The 24,365-nt window shown below is 40.2% G+C and overlaps 1 protein-coding gene across 1 annotated transcript in view; it reads right to left on the bottom strand.

Moving 5' to 3' along the window:
- Positions 1–24,365, bottom strand: part of LOC134079729 (uncharacterized) — a 58,532-nt gene that overhangs the window by 16,191 nt on the left and 17,976 nt on the right. The window contains exons 2-6 of the mRNA XM_062535807.1: positions 13,576–13,725; positions 12,123–13,240; positions 6,950–7,119; positions 6,518–6,717; positions 3,591–4,040 (exon numbers count right to left, since the gene is read on the bottom strand). Coding sequence (XP_062391791.1) covers positions 3,591–4,040; positions 6,518–6,717; positions 6,950–7,119; positions 12,123–13,240; positions 13,576–13,708 — 2,071 coding nt within the window. The 5' untranslated portion in view covers positions 13,709–13,725. The remainder of the gene's footprint in view (positions 1–3,590; positions 4,041–6,517; positions 6,718–6,949; positions 7,120–12,122; positions 13,241–13,575; positions 13,726–24,365) is intronic.

The raw sequence follows: 24,365 nt of genomic DNA, 5'->3' as shown, positions 1-24,365 counted from the left end.
TGACAACACTTTCAGGTCATGAGCAGACAGGTTCAGTGTGCCTCTCCAGTGTCAGGAGAACCAGTGTCCAGGTGACAGGATTTGCAGAACCAGGCGGCGTAGATGGTAATCCCTGAAGCCTCACAGTGGTCAAAGAAAACATTATAGGTTATGGTCTTCTTGAAGCTCAAACATAAACATAAAGCAGTCTTTTGCCTCATCGTCCCCATTTAGTTTCCTGCGCGACACCTGCTGTCTGTCTTCTTCCTTAATGGACAAAACGGCTGGGCATGTTGACCTACACGGTCGGTTCCACTTACAGATGTAGTAGTCTGTGAAACAGAAACATAACCACACATCAACAACTCTACTCTACAGAATATACTGTTTTAAACATGTTAAAGTGTTTAAAATCCTACCTCCATGATGTACAGCATGTTGCATGTGGTTATTGATATGGCCCTTGAATTTATATTCATGACCTGTGGAAAATTTGCAGCACGGGCATCTGTAGATCCCCTCTAGATATTTCTCGTTGGCAGGACAGGAAATGTGTTGGTTGCTGAAAACATTGACACATCATAAATGTTATTTAACATGATAGTAAAGGGGCTTATGCATGGACCTCACCTTATACAAGATTTTCTGCGCATGCCATTTTTGTGCTACTGGCGTAATATTATTGGCGGAGGTAAATAATCTGAGTAAAAACAATAGCGCCTTGCACTTAAGGTGCGGCCGCTTCAGCTTTTACAAGTCTTTTACAAAACCTAGGCTGGGTATTGAAATGGTCCTTTTGAAACTCGGGCCTAGCCCAATAATTAAAAACAGCCCAAACAAGATTTTTGTGATTGCCGAAACTTGAAATATCAACAACAGTGAAATGAAACTGCTCCAACTGGTCTCAGAGATGGGAATTGTGTAGCACATGTTAATGTAGGGAGTGTGTGGGGTGTGGGCAAACTGGAAACAATTAGATATGATTCATCATTTATTAGGTCCCCGACCAGTCCACGGCTGAAGTGCCCTTGAGCAAGGCACCAACCCCTCACTGCTCCCCGAGCGCTGCTGGTTTGGCAGGCAGCTCACTGCTCTGGGTTAGTGTGTGATTCACCTCACTGTGTTCACTGTATGCTGTGTGTGTTTACCAATTCGGTTAAATTGGGTTAAATGCAGAAACGGAATTTCCCTCACGGAATCAAAAAAGGATAAATTCTATTCTATTCTTCTATTCTATTCAGTGATGGGCAAGTTTGCCTGTGCAAGTTTACAGAGGAAAGGGCACACAACGGCGACCAGTCCTATTGCCTATGCCACTCTTACATGTAACAGAAAACAAAGACATACTGTATGTCAATGAGGTGGAAGATATTAAGGCATGTGTGTGTGTGTGTGTGTGTGTGTGTGTGTGTGTGTGTGTGTGTGTGTGTGTGTGTGTGTGTGTGTGTGTGTGTGTGTGTGTGTGTGTGTGTGTGTGTGTCTGTAAAGCAACATAGTGTAAACTGGTTATCATGATGCATCTTCATGAATGTGTAACCAGCTGGTGTAGTTTCACACTACTGTATGGTCTTCCCAGCATCTTAAAAAAGACATGCTAGCAATAGACAAGTTGTCTTGTTCATTAATATTTTGTAATTTATTTGTCAAGTTGTCAAATAAACAAGAAGAATTGAAAGATCAGCTGAATGCATTATGAGCTCATGACCCTGTAACCAGAAATGTGGATGAATAGGAGAGAGGACCATTGAGTCAAAATATCTCTTAGATAGAGGAATCAAAAGACTCTAAAAAGACTTAAAGAACAGCCAATAATCACAATAGAGTGCAAAAATAACATTACACATATTGAAATATTGGTGATATGTGTTGACATCCTTACAGATACGGAATAAACTCAAATTGTAGATGCATTTAACTCCTAATATACCAGACCCTGTCACAGACAAGTCTGTATGTTGATTTTCTGTGACATGCTGTAAATGTATTTTCTTGATTGATCATATGTTGGTGCTATACACAAATTGATTATATCTAACGTAATCTCCATAAACATAAGCATTGATTTTAAAAGCATAATAAAATCAAACCACATGCAATGATGTACAGTGCCCATGCTTAAGTTGGCTAAAAAGAGGAATAAGAAATCATCTTTTGGAACGTGATCCTAATGCCTTAACTAAATAAATGAGGAAAATCCAATCTTTAAGGACACCAATTTTCTTCTCTTGTGAATGAATAATGTTCTTCCTTGAGTACACCCCTATGTTCAATTCCCATAGAGGCAGGCAGATTTTCATTTTTAAAGGCCAGTTATTTCAAGTCCCCTTGGCCTTTGGAATTAAAATAGCCCCACATCATCACATACCCTTTACCATACCTATATTGCCATATTTTTTTTTTCTGTTAGCCTATTAGCTAGCTTGATTTGCACAGTGGGCTCTAATGGTTTGACACTCAATACAGTGTATTAAAGGTATACTATGCAACGTTTTTCAGTTAATCAATTCGTTCCATACTGTTATATATGATTAAATGAGTCATTACCGGTCGAACGGTGTTTTTTTTGGCCGCTCTAGTGGTCTGTAGCGGTAAAACCACACTTGCAACTTCAGGAGACACCGGGCACGCACCCATGCTCTACTCCAGGAAGTGTCATGTAAAGTCTCATGAAAAGGCACGGCAGACTGACCGATTGAGGAGTTTTATCAAATATACACGCTAAAGCTGTAGGGGAAGCTCTGCAGAGAAATATGCAAGCATAAAACGAGCAAAAAATTAAAAGTGAAAGCGAAACCGGCGATGAAATCGCCAATCCTGCATAGTATACCTTTAAAGAGGAACTATGCAGGATTGGCGATTTCATCTCTGGTTTCGGTTTCGTTTTCGCTCGTTTTATGCTTGCATATTTCTCTGCAGAGCTTCCCCGACAGCTTTAGCGCGTATATTTATACATATATAGGCTATATATAAATATATAAATTGCAAGCGTGGTTCTTCTTGTTCTTTACGCGTCTCAGACTTCCAGATGTAAACAGAAGACGATACGTCTCCTGCAGAAACTGCAAGGTTGCAATAGCGGATAGGGACACTGGGGGCGGGAGGAAATGTTACTGTTTTCGATGAAACTGGTCAGTCAAGCAAAACAACGATTTCTGAGTGATTTTATGACTATGAAAAAGTTGCATAGGGTCTCTTTAATAGGCATAAACTGATTAAATGCACCTTAATGCAAAATGTGACAAATTTAATTTGGGAGGTGGGCTTAGTCAATTTTCTCACCCTTTTTGCTACAAAACTACACCCACATTGTTCACCCACTGCTTCATGTACAGTATCTACATCAGCCACCAGCAAGCACTCCTTGTCCTCTGCACCAGCCCATGCCTAAAGTATTGTACATGAAACTGCCCCTGCCACTGCAGCTCCTCCACCTGCCCCTGTAGCTCCTGCCCCTGCTGCTGCTACAGTTCCTCCACCTGCACATGCTCCTGCCCCTGCTATTGCAGCTCCTGACTTTCCACTTATCACGCCTACAAGAAGAGTTGCTAAAAGCAACTTGTCCCCATATATTTTAAGAAATTCCAAGAATCCATTAGGTTTCTCAGCTCTACTCTCTTCCTCTCTTCTAAGCCTTTCTGCATCCCTCAACATGTAATTAGTGTAGAAACGTCCTTCATTCTCCTCCACCATTCTATTAATCTTCTCCAGCAGTTCAGTGACCTGATCTCTGTTTCCCATGTCTTTGTTATTAAAGACGTGATATCTCTGTCCACACTGCTGGACCAGATTACTGAGATCTTTGCTCTTTTTAATGTGCTCTTCTAAGTTCATCCCTTCTAACTCATCTCCATGTGTGAACAGAATGAGTGTGTATTTTAGAGCCCCTTCCCCATAAAGCTCTCTGATCAGCTGAATAACCTTTACTTCCTGTTCTGTAAATCTTGAACTTAGAGAGAGAACAATGAGAAAGGCATGAGGTCCTGGACTAGCCTCATAAACACTCCTGCCTAATTCTACAGTTAATTCCTCCTGTGAAAGATCTGTGTCAAACAGCCCTGGGGGGTATTTCACAAAACCAAGATAGGGGATTTAGACAGGCTTACTGGGTTATCCTGGATGAACATAGCCTTGACTTGGTTTCACAGAAGAGATCACATATAAGTTACCATGGGAATTTATACTTGGAAGCTAGCCTGCTCCCGACCAGGCTAACAGCCAAGCTAAGTTAATTCTAATGGTAATTACCAGAGGTGTCAGAAGTAAAAGTACAAAGTAAAAACAGTACAGGTGATTTCACTAATGAGCTGCTCCACCTGGCTTAAATGTTTTGCTAATTAGAATCAGCTAATTAAGTAAATGGTTGGAACAAAAATGTGAGCTGGACTTTTACACCTCAGAATATATAGCCTAACTCAAAAAAATCAGAAAGACGTGGTAAATGAGAAACAAACAGTTATCTAAACTTTTTTTTGTGATTTCGTCTTACAAACTTTTACAATTGAGTAGTATGAGTTAACACAAAGTAAAAAGAAATCGGCTGACTGACTTTAGTTGGTGCTACTTACAAAAACAAGTCTAAACAACAATAAAAATTAGCTGAAGGTTGTTCCCATAATGCCACAGCCCAAGTCAACTTATTCTTTAAGATATTACATGTAACCCTATAGGCCACTGAAATTTAATCTTGAAATAAAATGCAACTAAGTGAAAGTTACACTAAAGGCTATACTGTTGTTGTCATGTTGTCATGAAAATGTTTATTTGTGCCATAAACCGTCAAGTAGATGACCATCTACAACATCTTAATCCCGTGCCAAAATTCTATGTATTTGATCTTGTTGCCAACTCAATCAGCACTTTCAGACTGAACAGGGCAATTGCACTTTCACTAGTTTGGAGGTAAACATGGTTTAAACTAGAGTTGGAGTGACTAATGGAAGATCAATTGCTTCAATATTTGAATACCGGAATCCATCCAATTGCAAGCATGCAGCACTGACAGGGGGCCTAAGCCCCTTCCCTGACATACTGTAAAGTACATATTATTGGGAGGCCCAGAATAACTGGCGGGCATAGGGCCCAAGTGCTTCTGCAGATAATGTCTGGGTTTCCCAGATTCATTAAGAAGCTCTTGAGTGCTATAAACTTCTTAGGAGCTTTAGAATGCTTCTAAGAAGCTCTTAGCACTCAAGAGCTTCTTAACGGATCTGGGAGACCCAGCTATTGTAAGCAAGCACTGAGTGCTCAACTTTGTGACACCCCAAAGGGAGCAGATGAATGTAAATTGAGAAAGTAGTCAATTTCACATTGCACCTTTGGAGAACTATGTGTATTCTCTAAAATGTCCATATATTTTAACAATGGTCTTCTCATCAATGGTTATCCTGACAATGCTCTGAAAATCCCTTATACTCATCAGTTGTTCTATAGAACATAGATGTCATACACATCCAAAAAATCCACAATAAAGAGTGCAGAGACACACAAAAAAAGCATTATTAACATTAAAAAGACAGTAAAATGTACCCACAATCCCTAACTGCTGTAGCTAGGACAGGTTGAGTGTGTGTGTGTGAGTGAGTGGGGGGGGGGGGGGGGGGGGGGGGCTAAAGTCCAGCTCACATTTTTGTTCCAACCATTTACTTAATTAGCTGATTCTAATTAGCAAAACATTTAAGCCAGGTGGAGCAGCTCATTAGTGAAATCACCTGTACTGTTTTTACTTTGTACTTTTACTTCTGACACCTCTGGTAATTACATTATCTGATTGGTTCTGCTAGCTGTCAGTCAAATCAGACCTCCATGCGATTTTTTCAAAGAGCTGTATTCCATTTACAAATATATTATTTGCTACTTGTATTTACTCGCAAAACACAGCAGAATGGCTGCCTATACCATATGGGTGTCATTTAAATTATGGTGGCCTTATAATTAATAACATACTTGTTGTTTGCTTCTTTTTTGACAGACGTTTGATGAATAGCCTACTGTAGTAGTTGGTTGGAAGTGGAGGGGACATTTTTCGAAGGTGTTTTCAACTAATTCGGCTTTTAAGACAAATTAAGATAATATAGGACATACTTTGTGCATCTTTGCGGTGGCAAAGAGCTTTCTTAATGACGTTGCGTGCTGAGACAAGGAAGCTCTCACACGTGGGTGCATACGTAAATTTGCATTCAGTTGATCTGCCACACCTACTACCGCTATGTAACAGAAATACTCATGATTCCCATCCAAAAAAGTACAACTTTACCTCGTTGTTAGTCTATATCAAAAGCGGTTGTTCACTTTGTGTGCAAGACGCTATTTTTCGCGTCTTTTGTATTCCCACCGTGAGTTATTTGGGGGAGAAACGAGAACGCGCACACATACCGAATAACTTACACCTGTCTTGACCTAGCCCCCTCAACTCATCTGCGCTCAGCATTAGTGAAACGTATTTAGCATGTTTACTTTGACCAGGCTTGGTCAACCGCGTGTGTCGTCACTTATCTTGGATCTACTTACTCTGGTTTTGTGAAATAGGCCCCTGCAGGAGTATCAACCACAGACACAAGCCTCCCACCAACAACTGCCTGATGAGCCATAGACTGATGTGTTACAGAGATAAAACCAGGTGCTGCATGAAATCTCTTTTGGCCCAGTATGGTGTTTCCGGTTGAACTCTTCCCAATACCAGTTTTTCCAAGCAACACCATTCTTGTCTCCGGCGATCCCATATTCTTCAAACGTAGAGACCTTGATGAGGAGAGGGCTTAAAAAAAAAAAATCATTTTAAATTGTGTGTGTGTGTATATAAAATACACACACAACACACACACACACACACACACACACATCACTGGGATAGCCCAGTCTGTTTTCTTCAATCAATTCAGTGAAACTGTGTCATACCAATATTGAAGATCTGTTAACATCCAGGGAAAGTTCGCGTAGAGTACCCCGCATCTCATATATTAGCAAGGCTAACACAGGGCCCTCAGCGCTGCCCTCAAAGATGGAGCCCGCGTTCTCATCAAAGAGGAGCTGTTTCTTGGCTCTCTTCTTTGTCGATTTAGATAGCGGCGAGGGGCTAAGGGGGCTTAACTCATCTGCACTTCTCTTCTCTGCCGATTCCATTGCAGTTGTCAACAAATAAAACTGCCGTCAAGGCACTTTTGACTCAGTTCAAGAACAAATATATAGAAGGTGGCATTGCAAGTTCACGCTTAAGCGGCCATCTTAGCTGGAGCCCAACCGGAAGTCCCATCCATACATTTTTAAGTTATCTTACTAACAAACAGACAGACAAACAAGCCCCTATGAAAACAACCTATTGGCTCATGTAATAAGCCTCCCGCGAGTATTTGCTCTGCTGCCAGCTTGTGACTCCATGTCGCCCAAAATGATTGATTGCATTGCATTCTCCACATGTTTAACTACATTTTCGTGTACCACATCAGCATTTTCATTCACTTATTCTTTTGTAAACTGCTTTAAAAATACTGTTGGACCCTCCTCTTATCGCCCAGCTGCCTCCGCTTTACTATTAACGTTGGGCCCATATGGTTCCCTCAGCTTTGCATTCATCCTACCTGTGCGTCCCTTTTAGCATTTCACCTGCTGCCAACCTGTGACTCCACATCGCCCAAAATTCTTGATTACATTGCTTTTGCCACATATTCAGCTAAATGTTCGTGTACCACATCAGCATTTGAATCCAGCGAATCTTTTGTAAATTGCTTTAAAAATACCGTTGGACCCTCCTCTTATCGCCCAGCTGCCTCCGCTTTATCTTTCATCCTTGCATGTCTTTTAAAACCACATTGCCCGAAATGCTTGATTGCATTATAGACTATTCTACACATTTTAGCTAAATGTTCCTGTACCACTTCAGCATTTTCCTTCAGTGAATTGCTTTACAATTACCTTTTGGGCCTTAGTGGCTGCCTTCATATCGCTGCCATTCACTCCTTCTCTTTATTAGGCTAATATTAATTAATTAACTCTTTGTCACAGCCTCTGCCTGTTCTTGGCTAAGATTTTGTGGAATACATTTCTAAATAAATGAGACTTATAGTCCGGTGCGACTTTTACATGGCTTTTTCCTCTTCATGCCGCATTTTTTGACTGATTCGACTTATACTCCGGAGCGACTTATAGTCCGGAAAATACGGTACTTCGTACATCTGGACGATAAACTGGACTGGTAAGTCAACACTGAAGCAATATACAAGAAAGGGCAGAGCAGGCTGTACTTCCTGAGGAGGCTGCGGTCCTTCAATGTCTGCAGCAAGCTCCTCTGGATGTTTTACCAGTCTGTTGTTGCCAGCGTCCTCTTCTATGCTGTGGCATGCTGGGGAGGAAGCACAAGGAAGAGGGATGCTGGGCGACTAGACAGGCTGGTAACTAACTTAAGTCAGTCAGACGATTTCTTTTCACTTTGTGTTAACTCATATTACTCAATTGTAAAAGTTTGTAAGACAAAATCACAAAAAAAAGTTTAGATAACTGTTTGTTTCTCATTTACCACGTCTTTCTGATTTTTTGAGTTAGGCTATATTCAGAGGTGTAAAAGTCCAGCTCACATTTTTGTTCCAACCATTTACTTAATTAGCTGATTCTAATTAGCAAAACATTTAAGCCAGGTGTAGCAGCTCATTAGTGAAATCACCTGTACTGTTTTTACTTTGTACTTTTACTTCTGACACCTCTGCTGGTAAGGAAGGCTGGCTCTGTTGTGGGAGCTGATCTGGAGTGCATCACTTCAATATCAGACAAAAGGACCCTGAACAAGCTACACAGCATCCTGGACAATGACTGTCATACACTCTACAGCACTATCATACAGCAGAAGAGCTTGATCAGCTGGAGACTACGCTCCATGACATGCACAACAGACAGACGGAGGAAGTAATTTGTACCCAGGGCCATACAACGGTATAATGCTTCACTGAAGGGAAAAGGAGAGTTGGACTTCTATGCATAGTATATCTGCACCTCCACCCTATACACTTACATGGCATGGCTTACATGTCTACCCTCTTTTTGTCCATATATTTGACCAATGACTAATGTCTGCATCAATATCTAACTATCCTTGCACTGCTGCTATAACTCTTATATTATTACTATGTTAGGTTTATTTTAAAGGAACCGTATGTAGGAGTACTGCAATTACTTTCAAAATACTGTAGAGCGGTGAATCGCCTCCCCCTCCCCTCTGAGTCACGGTTGCCAGCTAGCTGCAGCAGGAACGTAGGCTGCTAGCTTTCAATGGCAAGTGCTGTTTTCCTCAGCATAAAAACAGAGAAACGAACTCTGATAATGCATTGCGAATGTAGCAGGACGCACACTGCTTAATTCCAAATGGGTAGCAATTAACTTGCTCTCCTTGCCCCGCCCCTGTGCTTAATTGCTTGCACCTGAAAAGGCCTTCAGATCCCTATAAAGGGGGTAGAAGAGAGGCCATGTTGGAAGGGGTCTTGAATGCGTGATCCCCGGATGGCTCTCACCCCAGCTCCATGGGCTCTGTCCCTAGCATTCGGTCAGTAGCACTATGGCTGTTTTGCAGCAAGCCAGCAATTGGATTCACTCGCCCTGTGCACTGGATCTGCTTTGGTCCGTCAAGGACTGCTGGAAGCACCCTGCCCCGTGGTGCCTGCTCCCTTGTCATATGTACTCCATGTTGACCAAAGTGGCCTGAGCTCGGGTGGAAGCCGACAGACGAGGCTGCTCTGTTTCTGCGCTTTTTATCAACACTGTGTGTTTGTGTGTGTCTGTGCGTGTGCGCACACATGTTGCATGTGCTGTCCTGTGCTCCCCACACTCCCGGCGACATCCCAGCAGCAGCCAGTGAAGTCTGTTCGGGTGGCTCCAGCTTCCTGTTTGGCCCCGTTGTCGTCTGCTGATGGCATTCCTGTGTGTGTGTGTGTGTGTGTGTGTGTGTGTGTGTGTGTGTGTGTGTGTGTGTGTGTGTGTGTGTGTGCCTGTGTGTATGTATGTATAGGTGTAAGTGTAGGTTTGTCTTATGTTTGCCATTTGCCAATGGCCTGTTGTGTATTTGTGTAGTATTTTGTTTTGTCCTTGTATGTGATAATTAGGTATATTGGGCTGTTTGTTTGGGGGAACTCCTGTGGTGGTCGCCACTCCCCTTTTCGTGTGCTGTGTTGAATGTAGCTAGTACTACTGTTAGTCCACCTTGTGGTCGTGCCTGTGTGGAGCACTTTGATTGCCTTTTGGGGTACAGCGCCCGTTAGCAGGGTTACCTGTTAAAGTCACAGCCTGATTAATGTCCTGATTTCTGTATGTCTGTGTACATGTTGTCTTGCTGTTATGTAATAAAAAAATATATGTAATGGGAAACCACGTCTCTGCCTCCTCACCAACGACACTGTGTGTCCTATTGGTTCTAAGGGATGTCCCTGGGTTCCCTCTAATACCTGGGGTGGCGTAGTCAATTTCCCCGCAATGCCACACTAACGTTAGCAATGACTACTAGCTGCTTTTATTTCCCAATTAATTCCTTAGCCTACCTTTTCAATTCAATGACCCACCTCCTCCATATATGGCCAACATACTTTGCACGAACTTGCATAATTTGTTCAACTGTCATGAAAAGGCTATTTAAAATGTCCATTTACAGTAGCCTACAAGTAAGTTAGGCAAACTGATGAATCTTTACCTGTCCAGGAGCAAATTAACAACACTGACGTCTGCCTTCAAATTCTTCTCCGTTTTCAGCCGTCTCAATCTCCTAAATCCTTGTTTTATTTAGACGTATTTCGGATTCATAACAAGGTCTTTTAGGTTCCATAACGTTAGACATTTTTTATCCAACACGTTTGTAGCTGCAGCTGTCTATGGTGGTAACTAGCATAGCTGGCAACCCGGATGGCGAAATACTACTATGTGATTCGTAGATAAGTGTAGGGCGGCGCATCAAACCAAAACACAACATAACAACATCAACATCAGTTGAGGGCTGCAACTTCACTTTTAAATGAAAATATCTTGGCCGGACTACTGTTGTCAGTGATATAAGTATTTGAAATTAGCATGATTTCTAAATGTCTAGTGACATGTCAGGGCCATTTTATGATTAATTGAAATAAATGTCCTACATACGGTTCCTTTAATTGTCCATATATTTATACTAGTACTGTTATTATTTTTACTATGCTTACATTTTGTACTGTACATATTTATTGCTGGTCACTAGAATGTAATCTTGCACTGTTGCACTGTTGGACTTATTTGCACTGCCAACTTGACACACACCTCATACTGGATCACAGTACCAATCCTCAGTACATTCATGCACATCTTATCAATAGTATTTTGCTGCTCCTTTAGTCATGTTGATTTGTTGATTTGCTTTGTATTTTCCTGTTTACATTGTATTGTATGTTGTGTGTGGTGTCTTAAGCTGCTGGGACCTTGAATATCCCCTTGGGGATCAATAAAGTATTTATCTATCTATCTATCTTTTGTAATAGCTTGCCCATCACTGCATTTAGAAGTTATGTATGATTTCATGTTTCAAAGCTATTACTGTGAGTAATAGCTTCTCTCTTTCTCTCTCTCTCTCTCTCACACACACACACACACACACACACACACACACACACACTCAAAACCACTATTTTTTATCATAGCAAAACCATGGAAGACTTAGATCAAATTTGACTGAGGGTGGTGAATTTCTCAGGGTCTGTCATTTTCAAAAGTGTTTTCAATAAAGACAATAACATTTAATAGAAATCAACCATCAATCACTTTTTTGGATTAAACAATGCAACAATGGCAGGACAGAAAATGTGCATGTCTGTTATTGAATCATCAAAATATCTTTCAAGTGCTCTACAGGACAGAAGAATCATTCCATTATTTTTAAAAGCATAATAAAATCAAATCACACTGTAATGATGCAGATCGCCTTTCACAGTAGGCTCTCATTTGTTTGACACTCAATACAGTGTATTGACACAAACTGATGCTAATTTAATGAACCAGGCAAAATGTGGCCAATTTGAGAGGTGGGCATAGTCAATTTTCTCCCCCTTTTCCAACAAACCTACACTCACATTGCTCACCCACTGCTTCATGTATTTACCTCAGCCACCAGCAATCACTGTACTTTGTGCAGCACCAGCCCATGCTCAAAGTATTGTACATGAAAATGCTCCTGCTATTGCAGCTCTTATATCTGCCCCTGCTATTGCAGCTCTTATACCTGCCCCTGCCCCTGCTATTGCAGCTCCTCCACCTGCCCCTGCCATTGCAGCTCCTCCACCTGCCCCTGCCCCTGCTATTGCAGCTCCTCCACCTGCCCCTGCCCCTGCTATTGCAGCTCCTCCACCTGCCCCTGCCCCTGCTATTGCAGCTCCTCCACCTGCCCCTGCTATTGCAGCTCCTCCACCTGCTCCTGCTATTGCAGCTCCTCCACCTGCCCCTGCCCCTGCTATTGCAGCTCCTCCACCTGCTCCTGCCCCTGCTATTGCAGCTCCTCCACCTGCTCCTGCTATTACAGCTCCTGTCCCTCCACCTATCAGACTAGCAATTACAGCTCCAAGAGCCAACTTTTTCCAATATAGTTTAAGAAATGCCAAGAATGGTTCCTCAGGTATTCCCTCTCCTTCTCCTCTAAGCTTTTCTGCATCCTTCCACATGTCATCAGTGTAGTAACATCCTCCATTCTCCTCCACCATTTTGTCAATCTTCTCCAGCAATTCAGTGACCTGATCTCTGTTTCCCATGTCTTTGTTGTTTAAGACATGATATCTCCATCCACACTGCTGGACCAGATCACAGAGATCTTTGTTCTGTTTAATGAATTTTTCTATGTTCCTCCCTTTTAAGTCATCCCCTTGTGTGAAAACAATGAGTGTGTACTTTAGAGCCTCTTGCCCATAAAGCTCTCGGATAAGATCAATAATCTGTATTTCCTGTTTAGTGAATCTTCTATTTAGAACAATGAGAAAGGCATGAGGTCCTGGACTAGACAAAAAAACACTCCTGCCTAATTCTACAGTTAGTTCAGCCTGTGAAAGATGTGTGTCAAAAAGCCCTGGAGTATCGATCACAGACACAAGCCTCCCACCACCAACTGCCCGATGAACCACAGACTGATCTGTTTCAGAGGTAAAGGCTGGTGATACAGTAAATATATCTTTGCCCAGTATGGTGTTTCCTGTTGAACTCTTCCCCAAACCAGTTTTTCCCAGCAGCACAATCCTTGTCTCGTGCAAGTCCGTAGTCATCAAATTTGGAGATGGTGTTGCTGGTGGTGAGGTTTTTAAAAAGAAAAGCCATTTTAAATTACTTTTGCAGAAGAAACATACTGTATATGTCTGTCCACTGGTCAATGACTAAGTACTGGAAGTGATAGCCCAGTCTGTTTTCTGGAACCGATTTAGTGAAACTGTGTCATATCTGACAGGCTTTTAAAGATATGTAACACATATGTTAATGACTCTTCAGAAATACACAGAAATTAAAAAAAAAAAAAATTCTCCAAATAACATTAATAAGCATCCAAAACCTGTCTCAAACACAATTTCATGTGATCTAATGTTTAATATGGTAGATGTATTAAAGTAATATCACAAAACCTACCTTTACATTTTTTCTCTTGTGATTCCCAAATCCTCATGATCGCTTCATCATCCAATTCAATTGTTAGGGTGATTTCTGGGGACTGTCTTGCGATTGCAATATCCCACACATCTGATTTCCCCATTTTAATCATACTCTCCTAGAGCAGTTCTAAACACATACAGATATACAATGTTAAAGGAACACTTCACCATTTTTTCATATTAAACTATGTTATTCCCTTAACTAAGGCTGCGTTCAGACTGCCAGCCAAAATCCGATTTTTAGCCCATTCCGATTTGAATCAGATGTCACTTTTGTAGTCTGAACAGTGACAGGTCACATGAAATCCGATTTTCCAAAATCACATCCGGGAGGTAGTTTCATATCGCATTCGTATCGGATATGGGCAGATGCATCTCAGTCTGAACAGCTCCCAACACTCAGATCGGATTTGACTGTCCGTGACGTGACTTTACGTGCGTGACCGCCCACCTATTTCGAGTTGTAGAGCAACATTACGGCTACGTTATGTCTTTTGACCATGTTATATTAAACGTGACTTAACAATACTCAATGCTAAATAGAGCATTATACAGTCTCTGCTCTGTTTCTATGGAAGTTGCAAGAATCCACATTGTTCTATTAAATGGCGTTAAATAATTAAATAGCCTTCCAGGAGTTTGAAGCAGAGCTTGCCACTGATTAGTTTCGGTTTCTGTCGCGCAAATGCGCACACGTATGCATGCATTCAATGAACACTCACCTAGTTGTATTGTTCTATGTTGAATCACACCAAATTAGCAAGTATTTCCTCCTGATGGCAGAAATGTTTGTTTTTGTTGCTACAGCAACCTGTCAGATCTGTTACTAATGTGACCCAGTCTGAACAGAGCCATATCCGATTTGGACACTTGCTAAAGGCAGTGTGAACAGTCAGCCCTAAAAATCGGATATGAGAAGGAATCAGATTTGAATCAGATTCGTCTGCAGTCTGAACGCGGCCTTAGACTGGTTGATACATACCTCTCACGTTTCAATGCGTGTACTCACTGGCTCTGGTGCGCGCCGCTATTTTGATAGGACTTAGCTAGCCAGGTTCATTCATTAGGATCCAAACAGAGAAGTTAGAAGCGACCAAACATCTCCGTGTTTTTCCTACAGTTACACGAGTAGTCACACGACCAAGTATGGTGAGACAAAATAAAACGTGGTGTATTTCTAAGCAGGTAAGAGGCAGAGGTGTCAGAAGTAAAAGTAGAAAGTAAAAACAGTACAGGTGATTTCACTAATGAGCTGCTCCACCTGGCTTAAATGTTTTGCTAATTAGAATCAGCTAATTAAGTAAATGGTTGGAACAAAAATGTGAGCTGGACTTTTACACCTCAGAATATACTGTATAGCCTAACTCAAAAAAATCAGAAAGACGTGGTAAATGAGAAACAAACAGTTATCTAAACTTTTTTTTGTGATTTCGTCTTACAAACTTTTACAATTGAGTAGTATGAGTTAACACAAAGTAAAAAGAAATCGGCTGACTGACTTTAGTTGGTGCTACTTACCAGAGGTGTCAGAAGTAAAAGTACAAAGTAAAAACAGTACAGGTGATTTCACTAATGAGCTGCTACACCTGGCTTAAATGTTTTGCTAATTAGAATCAGGTAATTGAGTGAATGGTTGGAACAAAAATGTGAGCTGGACTTTTACCCTACAACTAGTCCTAGCTACAGCAGTTAGGGATTGTGGGTAAATTTTACTGTCTTGTTAATGTTAATAATGTTTTTTTGTGTGTCTCTGCACTCTTTATTGTGGCTTTTTTTTTTGGATGTGTATGACATAGAACAACTGATGAGTATGAGGGATTTTCAGAGTATTGTCAGGATAACCATTGATGAGAAGACCATTGTTAAAATATATGGACATTTTAGAAGGTAGACACAGTTCCTTGAAGGAGCAATGTGAAATTGAACTCTTTCTCAATTTACATGCATTTGCTCCCTTTGGGGTGTCACAAAGTTGTGCACTCAGAGCTTGCTTACAATGGCCGGGTTTCCCAGATTCGTTAAGAAGCTCTTAAGTGCCAAGAACTTCTTAGAAGCGTTCTAAGAAAGCTCCTAAGAAGGTCATAGCACTTAAGAGCTTCTTAATGAAACTGGGAAACCCGGCCATTATCTGCAGGAGAATTTGGGCCCTATGCCCGACAGTAATTCTGGTCCTCCCAATAATACATAGTTTATATCAGGGAAGGGGCTCTCTTCCTTGCAATTGGATGGAATTGACTTCAGTTTTCTCCACAACGATATCATTGCACAACATAATTCTTAACTTTTCGTAGACTGCTCACTCTGCTATCAGTATTCAAATGTTGAGGCAATTGATCTACCAGTTTAACATGGTTTTAAACTCCAACTTCCAACTCTAGTTTAAAACCATGTTAACCCCCAAACTAGTGAAAGTGCAATTGCCCTGTTCAGTCCGAAAGTGCTGATTGAGTTGGCAATAGCATTGAAAACATACATCCTTAGCACAGGGTTAAGATGTTGTAGATAGTCATCTACTTGATGGTTTATGGCACAAATAAACATTTTCATGACAACATGACAACAACAGTATAGCCTTTAGTGTAACTGTCACTTAGTTGCATTTTATTTCAAGTTTAAATTTCAGTAGCCTAGGGTTATATTATATATGTAATATCCTAAAGAATAAGTTGACTTGGGCTGTGGCATTATGGGAACAAACTTCAGCTAATTGTTGTTGTTGTTTAGACTTGTTTTTGTAAGTAGTACCAACTAACTTAAGTCAGTCAGACGATTTCTTTTCACTTTGTGTTAACTCATATTACTCAATTGTAAAAGTTTGTAAGACAAAATCACAAAAAAAAGTTTAGATAACTGTTTGTTTCTCATTTACCACGTCTTTCTGATTTTTTGAGTTAGGCTATATTCAGAGGTGTAAAAGTCCAGCTCACATTTTTGTTCCAACCATTCACTCAATTACCTGATTCTAATTAGCAAAACATTTAAGCCAGGTGTAGCAGCTCATTAGTGAAATCACCTGTACTGTTTTTACTTTGTACTTTTACTTCTGACACCTCTGCTACTTACAAAAACAAGTCTAAACAACAATAAAAATTAGCTGAAGTTTGTTCCCATAATGCCACAGCCCAAGTCAACTTATTCTTTAAGATGTTACATGTAACCCTAGGCCACTGAAATTTAATCTTGAAATAAAATGCAACTAAGTGAAAGTTACACTAAAGGCTATACTGTTGTTGTCATGTTTTCATGAAAATGTTTATTTGTGCCATAAACCATCAAGTAGATGACCATCTACAACATCTTAATCCCGTGCCAAGATTCTAAGTATTTGATCTTGTTGCCAACTCAATCAGCACTTTCAGACTGAACAGGGCAATTGCACTTTCACTAGGAGGTTAACATGGTTTAAACTAGAGTTGGAGTTTAAAACCGTGTTAAACTCCTGACTAACGGAAGATCAATTGGTTCAATATTTCAATACCGAAATCCATCCAATTGCAAGCATGCAGCACTGACAGGGGGCCTAAGCCCCTTCCCTGACATACTGTAAAGTACATATTATTGGGAGGCCCAGAATAACTGTCGGGCATAGGGCCCAAGTGCTTCTGCAGATAATGTCTGGGTTTCCCAGATTCATTAAGAAACTTTTAAGTGCTATAAACTTCTTAGGAGCTTTAGAATGCTTCTAAGAAGCTCTTAGCACTTAAGAGCTTCTTAACGAATCTGGGAGACCCAGCCATTGTAAGCAAGCACTGAGTGCTCAACTTTGTGACACCCCAAAGGGAGCAGATGAATGTAAATTGAGAAAGTAGTCAATTTCACATTGCACCTTTGGGAAACTATGTGTATTCTCTAAAATGTCCATATATTTTAACAATGGTCTTCTCATCAATGGTTATCCTGACAATGCTCTGAAAATCCCTTATACTCATCAGTTGTTCTATAGAACATAGATGTCATACACATCCAAAAAATCCACAATAAAGAGTGCAGAGACACACAAAAAAAGCATTATTAACATTAAAAAGACAGTAAAATTTACCCACAATCCCTAACTGCTGTAGCTGACAGGTTGAGTGTGTGTGTGTGAGTGAGTGTGTGTGTGTGTGTGTTTGTGTGTGTGTGGGGGGGGGGGGGGGGGGGGGGCTAAAGTCCAGCTCACATTTTTGTTCCAACCACTCACTTAATTAGCTGATTCTAATTAGCAAAACATTTAAGCCAGGTGGAGCAGCTCATTAGTGAAATCACCTGTACTGTTTTTACTTTGTACTTTTACTTCTGACACCTCTGGTAAGAGGGATAACTATATTGTGTGGTGGAATAACAATTGGGAGCACTTGGACTCGGTGCAGTTATAGAGAGCCGAAGTCACGCCCTTCTACTTCCGGTCTATGGGACCTATTTTACGATTTTTTATGCATGGGAGTCAATGGAGAGACAACAATTATTTTTTGGTCCCGTTCGAGTTGGACCGTGCATTTCACATATGATGTGTGGGAATTTAAAAGATAATTTTTCACATTAATAAAGTTCTGTTTTTCATTAGACTTTAAAAGTTATCTAAGTTTTGTGCGAATCCGTTCAGTGGACTACATCTCGTCTCAAACGATGCACGTCACCAACAGGGCCACCAACTAGCAAACGAGAGGCTGGCTAGTTAGTTAGCTATTATGCTAGTTAACGGTTACATCTTGCTGCCAGCTAAGTCACTTAACAGTAGTGTTTGTACAGTCTATGAATGAAATACAACTTAAGCCTACCTTACATTGCCAGACTTTGCAAAGATTTGGAAAAGATTTTTGAAAAACTACAGTCTCAGACCCTCTCACATCTAAAGACAATTCATTGAGGTTTTAGTCACAGTCTAGTCACAGGCCAGTCTCAGATTAGGATTTTGCAAAGACTGGGGTCATTATTTACAAGACTGCTGCTAGATTCCTTCAAATTATTTCCATCGTGCAATAGGCTACACGTCATCATTCACAGGAAATCACATGATAGCCTACTCATATCAAAGTAATTTTTTCGCGTTTCTGCAGCATTGTTTGATGTGTGACATCACTAACAGATATAGAGCTGTTCTGTCACGTAGAACAACCGACTAATAAATTATAAGAAATGAAATAACAAATAATCATAAAGGCTACAGCTGTCGCCTATTTTGCCCCTTCCTGTTTCATGTTCGCGCAAGGTTACTATTGGTTTTTAATGTTCACGTCACTATTTGCATGAGCCACGACTGAAAAGACTTCCGATAATATCAAACATGTTTGATATTGTCGTAACGGCAAAACTAGAAAAAGACTGCCTCCGACGGACTTAAAACCGCTAAGATTGGCACCTTACACTAAACGATTTAGATGACGGGAGCGCGCTGCGATTTCAGTACAACTCCCAAGATTTCCGCCCGATTTTGGAAATTTAGTCGCCGACTGTTAAAACAGACCAAAATCGTGCAATGTAAGCCAGCCTTTATCTGATGTGTTTAATCCTCTGACTCGCAGAGGTGTCAGAAGTAAAAGTACAAAGTAAAAACAGTACAGGTGATTTCACTAATGAGCTGCTCCACCTGGCTTAAATGTTTTGCTAATTAGAATCAGCTAATTAAGTAAATGGTTGGAACAAAAATGTGAGCTGGACTTTTACACCTCAGAATATATAGCCTAACTCAAAAAAATCAGAAAGACGTGGTAAATGAGAAACAAACAGTTATCTAAACTTTTTTTTGTGATTTCGTCTTACAAACTTTTACAATTGAGTAGTATGAGTTAACACAAAGTAAAAAGAAATCGGCTGACTGACTTTAGTTGGTGCTACTTACAAAAACAAGTCTAAACAACAATAAAAATTAGCTGAAGGTTGTTCCCATAATGCCACAGCCCAAGTCAACTTATTCTTTAAGATATTACATGTAACCCTATAGGCCACTGAAATTTAATCTTGAAATAAAATGCAACTAAGTGAAAGTTACACTAAAGGCTATACTGTTGTTGTCATGTTGTCATGAAAATGTTTATTTGTGCCATAAACCGTCAAGTAGATGACCATCTACAACATCTTAATCCCGTGCCAAAATTCTATGTATTTGATCTTGTTGCCAACTCAATCAGCACTTTCAGACTGAACAGGGCAATTGCACTTTCACTAGTTTGGAGGTAAACATGGTTTAAACTAGAGTTGGAGTGACTAATGGAAGATCAATTGCTTCAATATTTGAATACCGGAATCCATCCAATTGCAAGCATGCAGCACTGACAGGGGGCCTAAGCCCCTTCCCTGACATACTGTAAAGTACATATTATTGGGAGGCCCAGAATAACTGGCGGGCATAGGGCCCAAGTGCTTCTGCAGATAATGTCTGGGTTTCCCAGATTCATTAAGAAGCTCTTGAGTGCTATAAACTTCTTAGGAGCTTTAGAATGCTTCTAAGAAGCTCTTAGCACTCAAGAGCTTCTTAACGGATCTGGGAGACCCAGCTATTGTAAGCAAGCACTGAGTGCTCAACTTTGTGACACCCCAAAGGGAGCAGATGAATGTAAATTGAGAAAGTAGTCAATTTCACATTGCACCTTTGGAGAACTATGTGTATTCTCTAAAATGTCCATATATTTTAACAATGGTCTTCTCATCAATGGTTATCCTGACAATGCTCTGAAAATCCCTTATACTCATCAGTTGTTCTATAGAACATAGATGTCATACACATCCAAAAAATCCACAATAAAGAGTGCAGAGACACACAAAAAAAGCATTATTAACATTAAAAAGACAGTAAAATGTACCCACAATCCCTAACTGCTGTAGCTAGGACAGGTTGAGTGTGTGTGTGTGAGTGAGTGGGGGGGGGGGGGGGGGGGGGGGCTAAAGTCCAGCTCACATTTTTGTTCCAACCATTTACTTAATTAGCTGATTCTAATTAGCAAAACATTTAAGCCAGGTGGAGCAGCTCATTAGTGAAATCACCTGTACTGTTTTTACTTTGTACTTTTACTTCTGACACCTCTGCTGACTCGTGATATTTTCATCGGCAAGGGGGAAGCTCAAATAAGACCTGTTGCTGGCGCCCGTGGCTGTGAATTGGTCTAACGTCACTAACGCGACTGATGTGTTTGTAGTCGTTGGAAACACGATCTTTCACAATGTTGTTATTCACTAGTTACGACATACTTTTCAAATGTCTTTACATGAAAAATTGTCATTAAAATTGACAAACATCATATGGGTCATTCAAGGCACAAGACAATCGGGACCAGAAAATAATTTATATTTCTCCATTGACTGCCATTGAAAAAAAATCCAAAGATAGGTCCCATGGAGGCAATCGGAAGGGGCGGGACTTCGGCTCTCTATATCCTCACTACAAAGTGAAACTGAAAGTGCAAGAGTGAGGATATTACTGCGCCACACAGTTATCCCTCTTACCTGCTTAGAAATGCACCACATTTTATTTTGTCTCACCATACTTGGTCGTCTGACTACTCGTGTAACTGTATTTTAATAGGGAAAACATGGAGGTGTTTGGTCGCTTCTAACTTCATCTCTGTTTGGATCCTAATGAATGAACTGGGCTAGCTGAGTGCTATCAAACTTGCGCCGCGCGCCACAGCCAGTGAGTGCACGCATTGAAACGTGAGAGGTATGTATCAACTCGTCTTAGTTAAGGGAATAACGTAGTTTAATATGAAAAAACGGTGAAGTGTTCCTTTATTATCACATACAGAGACCATAATAAGTATTTGAACCCAAGCTTAAGTTGACTGAAAAGAGGAATATAAACCCTTTTGAGCCCATAACTGTAAAAAAGCATTTGCCCTTGGTGTTATCTTAACTTCTATTCTTTTGTTTAAACAACTTTCAAGAAATATGTGCCTGCAAACTAGTGAACACAGTTGATTCAAAATGGAATTTGTTGTTATTTTCACTCTGTAAAAAGGTTTTGATCAATAACTCTTTTCTTAAAGGTCCCATATTATGCTATTTTTCCAGAAGTTAAAATGGGTCTATGAGTTCCAGAAAACATGTTCCTGAAGTTGTTTGCTGGAAATAGCTTGTAGGAAAACATTATTACCCACTTATAATATCCTCTAATTCAGTCCCTTTCAGAGTGTGCCGTTTCTGCTGCACATTACATATTTATGAGCTGCTGCTCATTTAGACACGCCCCACTAATTAACTGTTAACTCGGTCATTATGTGCCCAATCAACAGATGCCTCCCACCTGGCCATCTTGGATTTGCTTCATACTTTGTCAATAATGCTAAATATTACCCAGCACCCACTGTGCAAAGTTTTAACCTTGCATCCATATTATTTTCTTTATTATAATGAATTAAATTCAACGTTATCGTCATTGGGGAGAATAAAAGTAAAGGCAAGTAGAATATTTTCTTTTCAACATCCAAGTGTGTTTGAAGTTGGACTACTATCATTTTCACATGCTGAGAGGCTGGTCATTTTGAAGTTACTTTACAAATACCAATTAACTATGGAAATATTCAGACATGTGTCAACCTCTACATTTCAAAAATCATTGAAACAACACATGAATTCAGGAATAATATTGAATTTTGAGACAAAATATTTCAGATATATTATAGAATTACGAGACACCTGCTATAAATAACTAAAAGGCTAAAGATTCATAGTGATGATGCTGATCATCAAAATTATAGCCTACACTGTTATTGTCGCAAGACTAGCTTTGTATGCTAGACTTCTCCATCATGGTGACCCATCTCATAGCCACACCCACACTCACAGTTTGCATTGCCCCAACCAAACAATCATCACCCAACCAACAGAACCAGAGGGGTATTTCACAAAACCTAGATAAGGGATTAAGCCGGGATTTTTTGGTTATCCTGGATGAATTTACCCTCGACTCGGTTTCACAAAAGAGATGCTACATAAGTTGCCATGGGAATTTATTCTCTGAAGCTAGCCTGCTCCCGACCAGGCTAACAGCCAAGATAAGTTAATTCTAATGGTAATTACATTATCTGATTGGTTCAGCTAGCTGTCATTCAAATCAGACCTGCATGCGATTTTTGAAAGAGCTGTATTCCATTTATATACTATTTGCTACTTGCATTTACTCGCAAAACACAACAGAATGTCTGCCCAATACCATTTAGATATCATTTAAATTATGGTGGCCTTATAATTAATTACAAAATCGTTGTTTGCATCTTTTTTGACTGACGTTTGATGAATAGCCTACTGTATAGTTGATTGGAAGTGGAGGGGACATATTTCGAAGGTGTTTTCAACTAATTTGGTTTAAAGACAGAATAAAGTATATATATAGTCATACTTTGTGCATCTTTGCGGAGGCAAGCGCTTTCTTAATGACGTTGCGTGCCGAGACAAGGAAGCTCTCACACGTGGGTGCATACGTAAATTTGCATTCAATTGGTCTGCCACACCTAGGGGAGAGCCGGGTCGATTGAAACGCGGGACGAAAGTAACACAGCGATTTCCTCGAAAACCATGCACATCTGAAATGTCATATGTCGTCAGTTTGTTCATCACACAAGACTTGCCAACCACGGGAAATCTTGTGCCATGACGTCATCGAATTCCAACGTTATCCCCACAAACCTGTTTTTGACACCGGCAAGTAAAATCTTATGTGCGGTAATTTTTTTGTGATCACAACTCGTGTTTATTGTTTCATGCAATGATCACATGACCATACGAGAGATGAATCATTACTTAAACATGTCTGAAAGTGTTAAATGTCAGCATTTTGAGGTTTAGAAGCAAAATATGTTTAAGTGTTAGTTAGCACTGTCGGGACGATTGAAACAGTTGTTTCAATCGTCCCGAACTATCAATGCAAAAAAAAAAAAAATGTTTCAAAATAAAAGAGGAAGATCAATTGTGAATCCCTCAACAAGGCTTACAACGGGAAATAAGTAAATTAGATGGAAATGTAGTCATCAGCATGGTATAAAATGAAGAAATGTGAGTTTAATCGAAACGCATATCTCGACATTGACGCACATGGAAAAATAAATTTTTTGACCTACTTATATTTTGAAGAATCAGGTGAAATTTTAGCCATGACAAGTACAGAAGTATGTTGTTAGGTATGTTTCATAAAAACTAGAGTAAAGTGAATGGTTTCTGTTTACAATATGCTGTTTCATTCGTCCCGCACATGTGTTTCAATTGACCCGACAGGGTGGGTCAATTGAAACAAATGACAACTTACGTTCAAAGTTAAAAAACAACGCGATCACTCAAGGTGTATATGAAATTATACTGGTAACTAAGAGAGGACACATGTGAGTTGTTGATCATATGACAACATTATTTGTATCCCTTTCACCTGTCTTGAAAAAGACGTTAAACTGAAAAGTGTTTCAATTGACCCTGCTCTCCCCTACTCCCGCTATGTAACAGAAATAATCATGATTCCCCATCCAAAAAAGTAAAACTTTACCTCGTTGTTGTCTATATCAAAAGCGGTTGTTAACTTTGTGTGCAAGACGCTATTTTCTGCGTCTTTTTTATTCCAACCGTGAGTTATTTGGGGGAGAAACGAGAACGCGCACACATCCCGAATAACTTACACCTGGGGGGTATTTCACAAAACCAAGATAGGGGATTTAGACAGGCTTACTGGGTTATCCTGGATGAACATAGCCTTGACTTGGTTTCACAGAAGAGATCACATATAAGTTACCATGGGAATTTATACTTGGAAGCTAGCCTGCTCCCGACCAGGCTAACAGCCAAGCTAAGTTAATTCTAATGGTAATTACA

This window comes from Sardina pilchardus, chromosome 5, assembly GCF_963854185.1.
Source record: "Sardina pilchardus chromosome 5, fSarPil1.1, whole genome shotgun sequence".
NCBI lineage: Eukaryota > Metazoa > Chordata > Actinopteri > Clupeiformes > Clupeidae > Sardina > Sardina pilchardus.
Note: the sequence above shows the minus strand (reverse complement) of the source record. Positions and strands in the feature narration are given on the sequence as shown.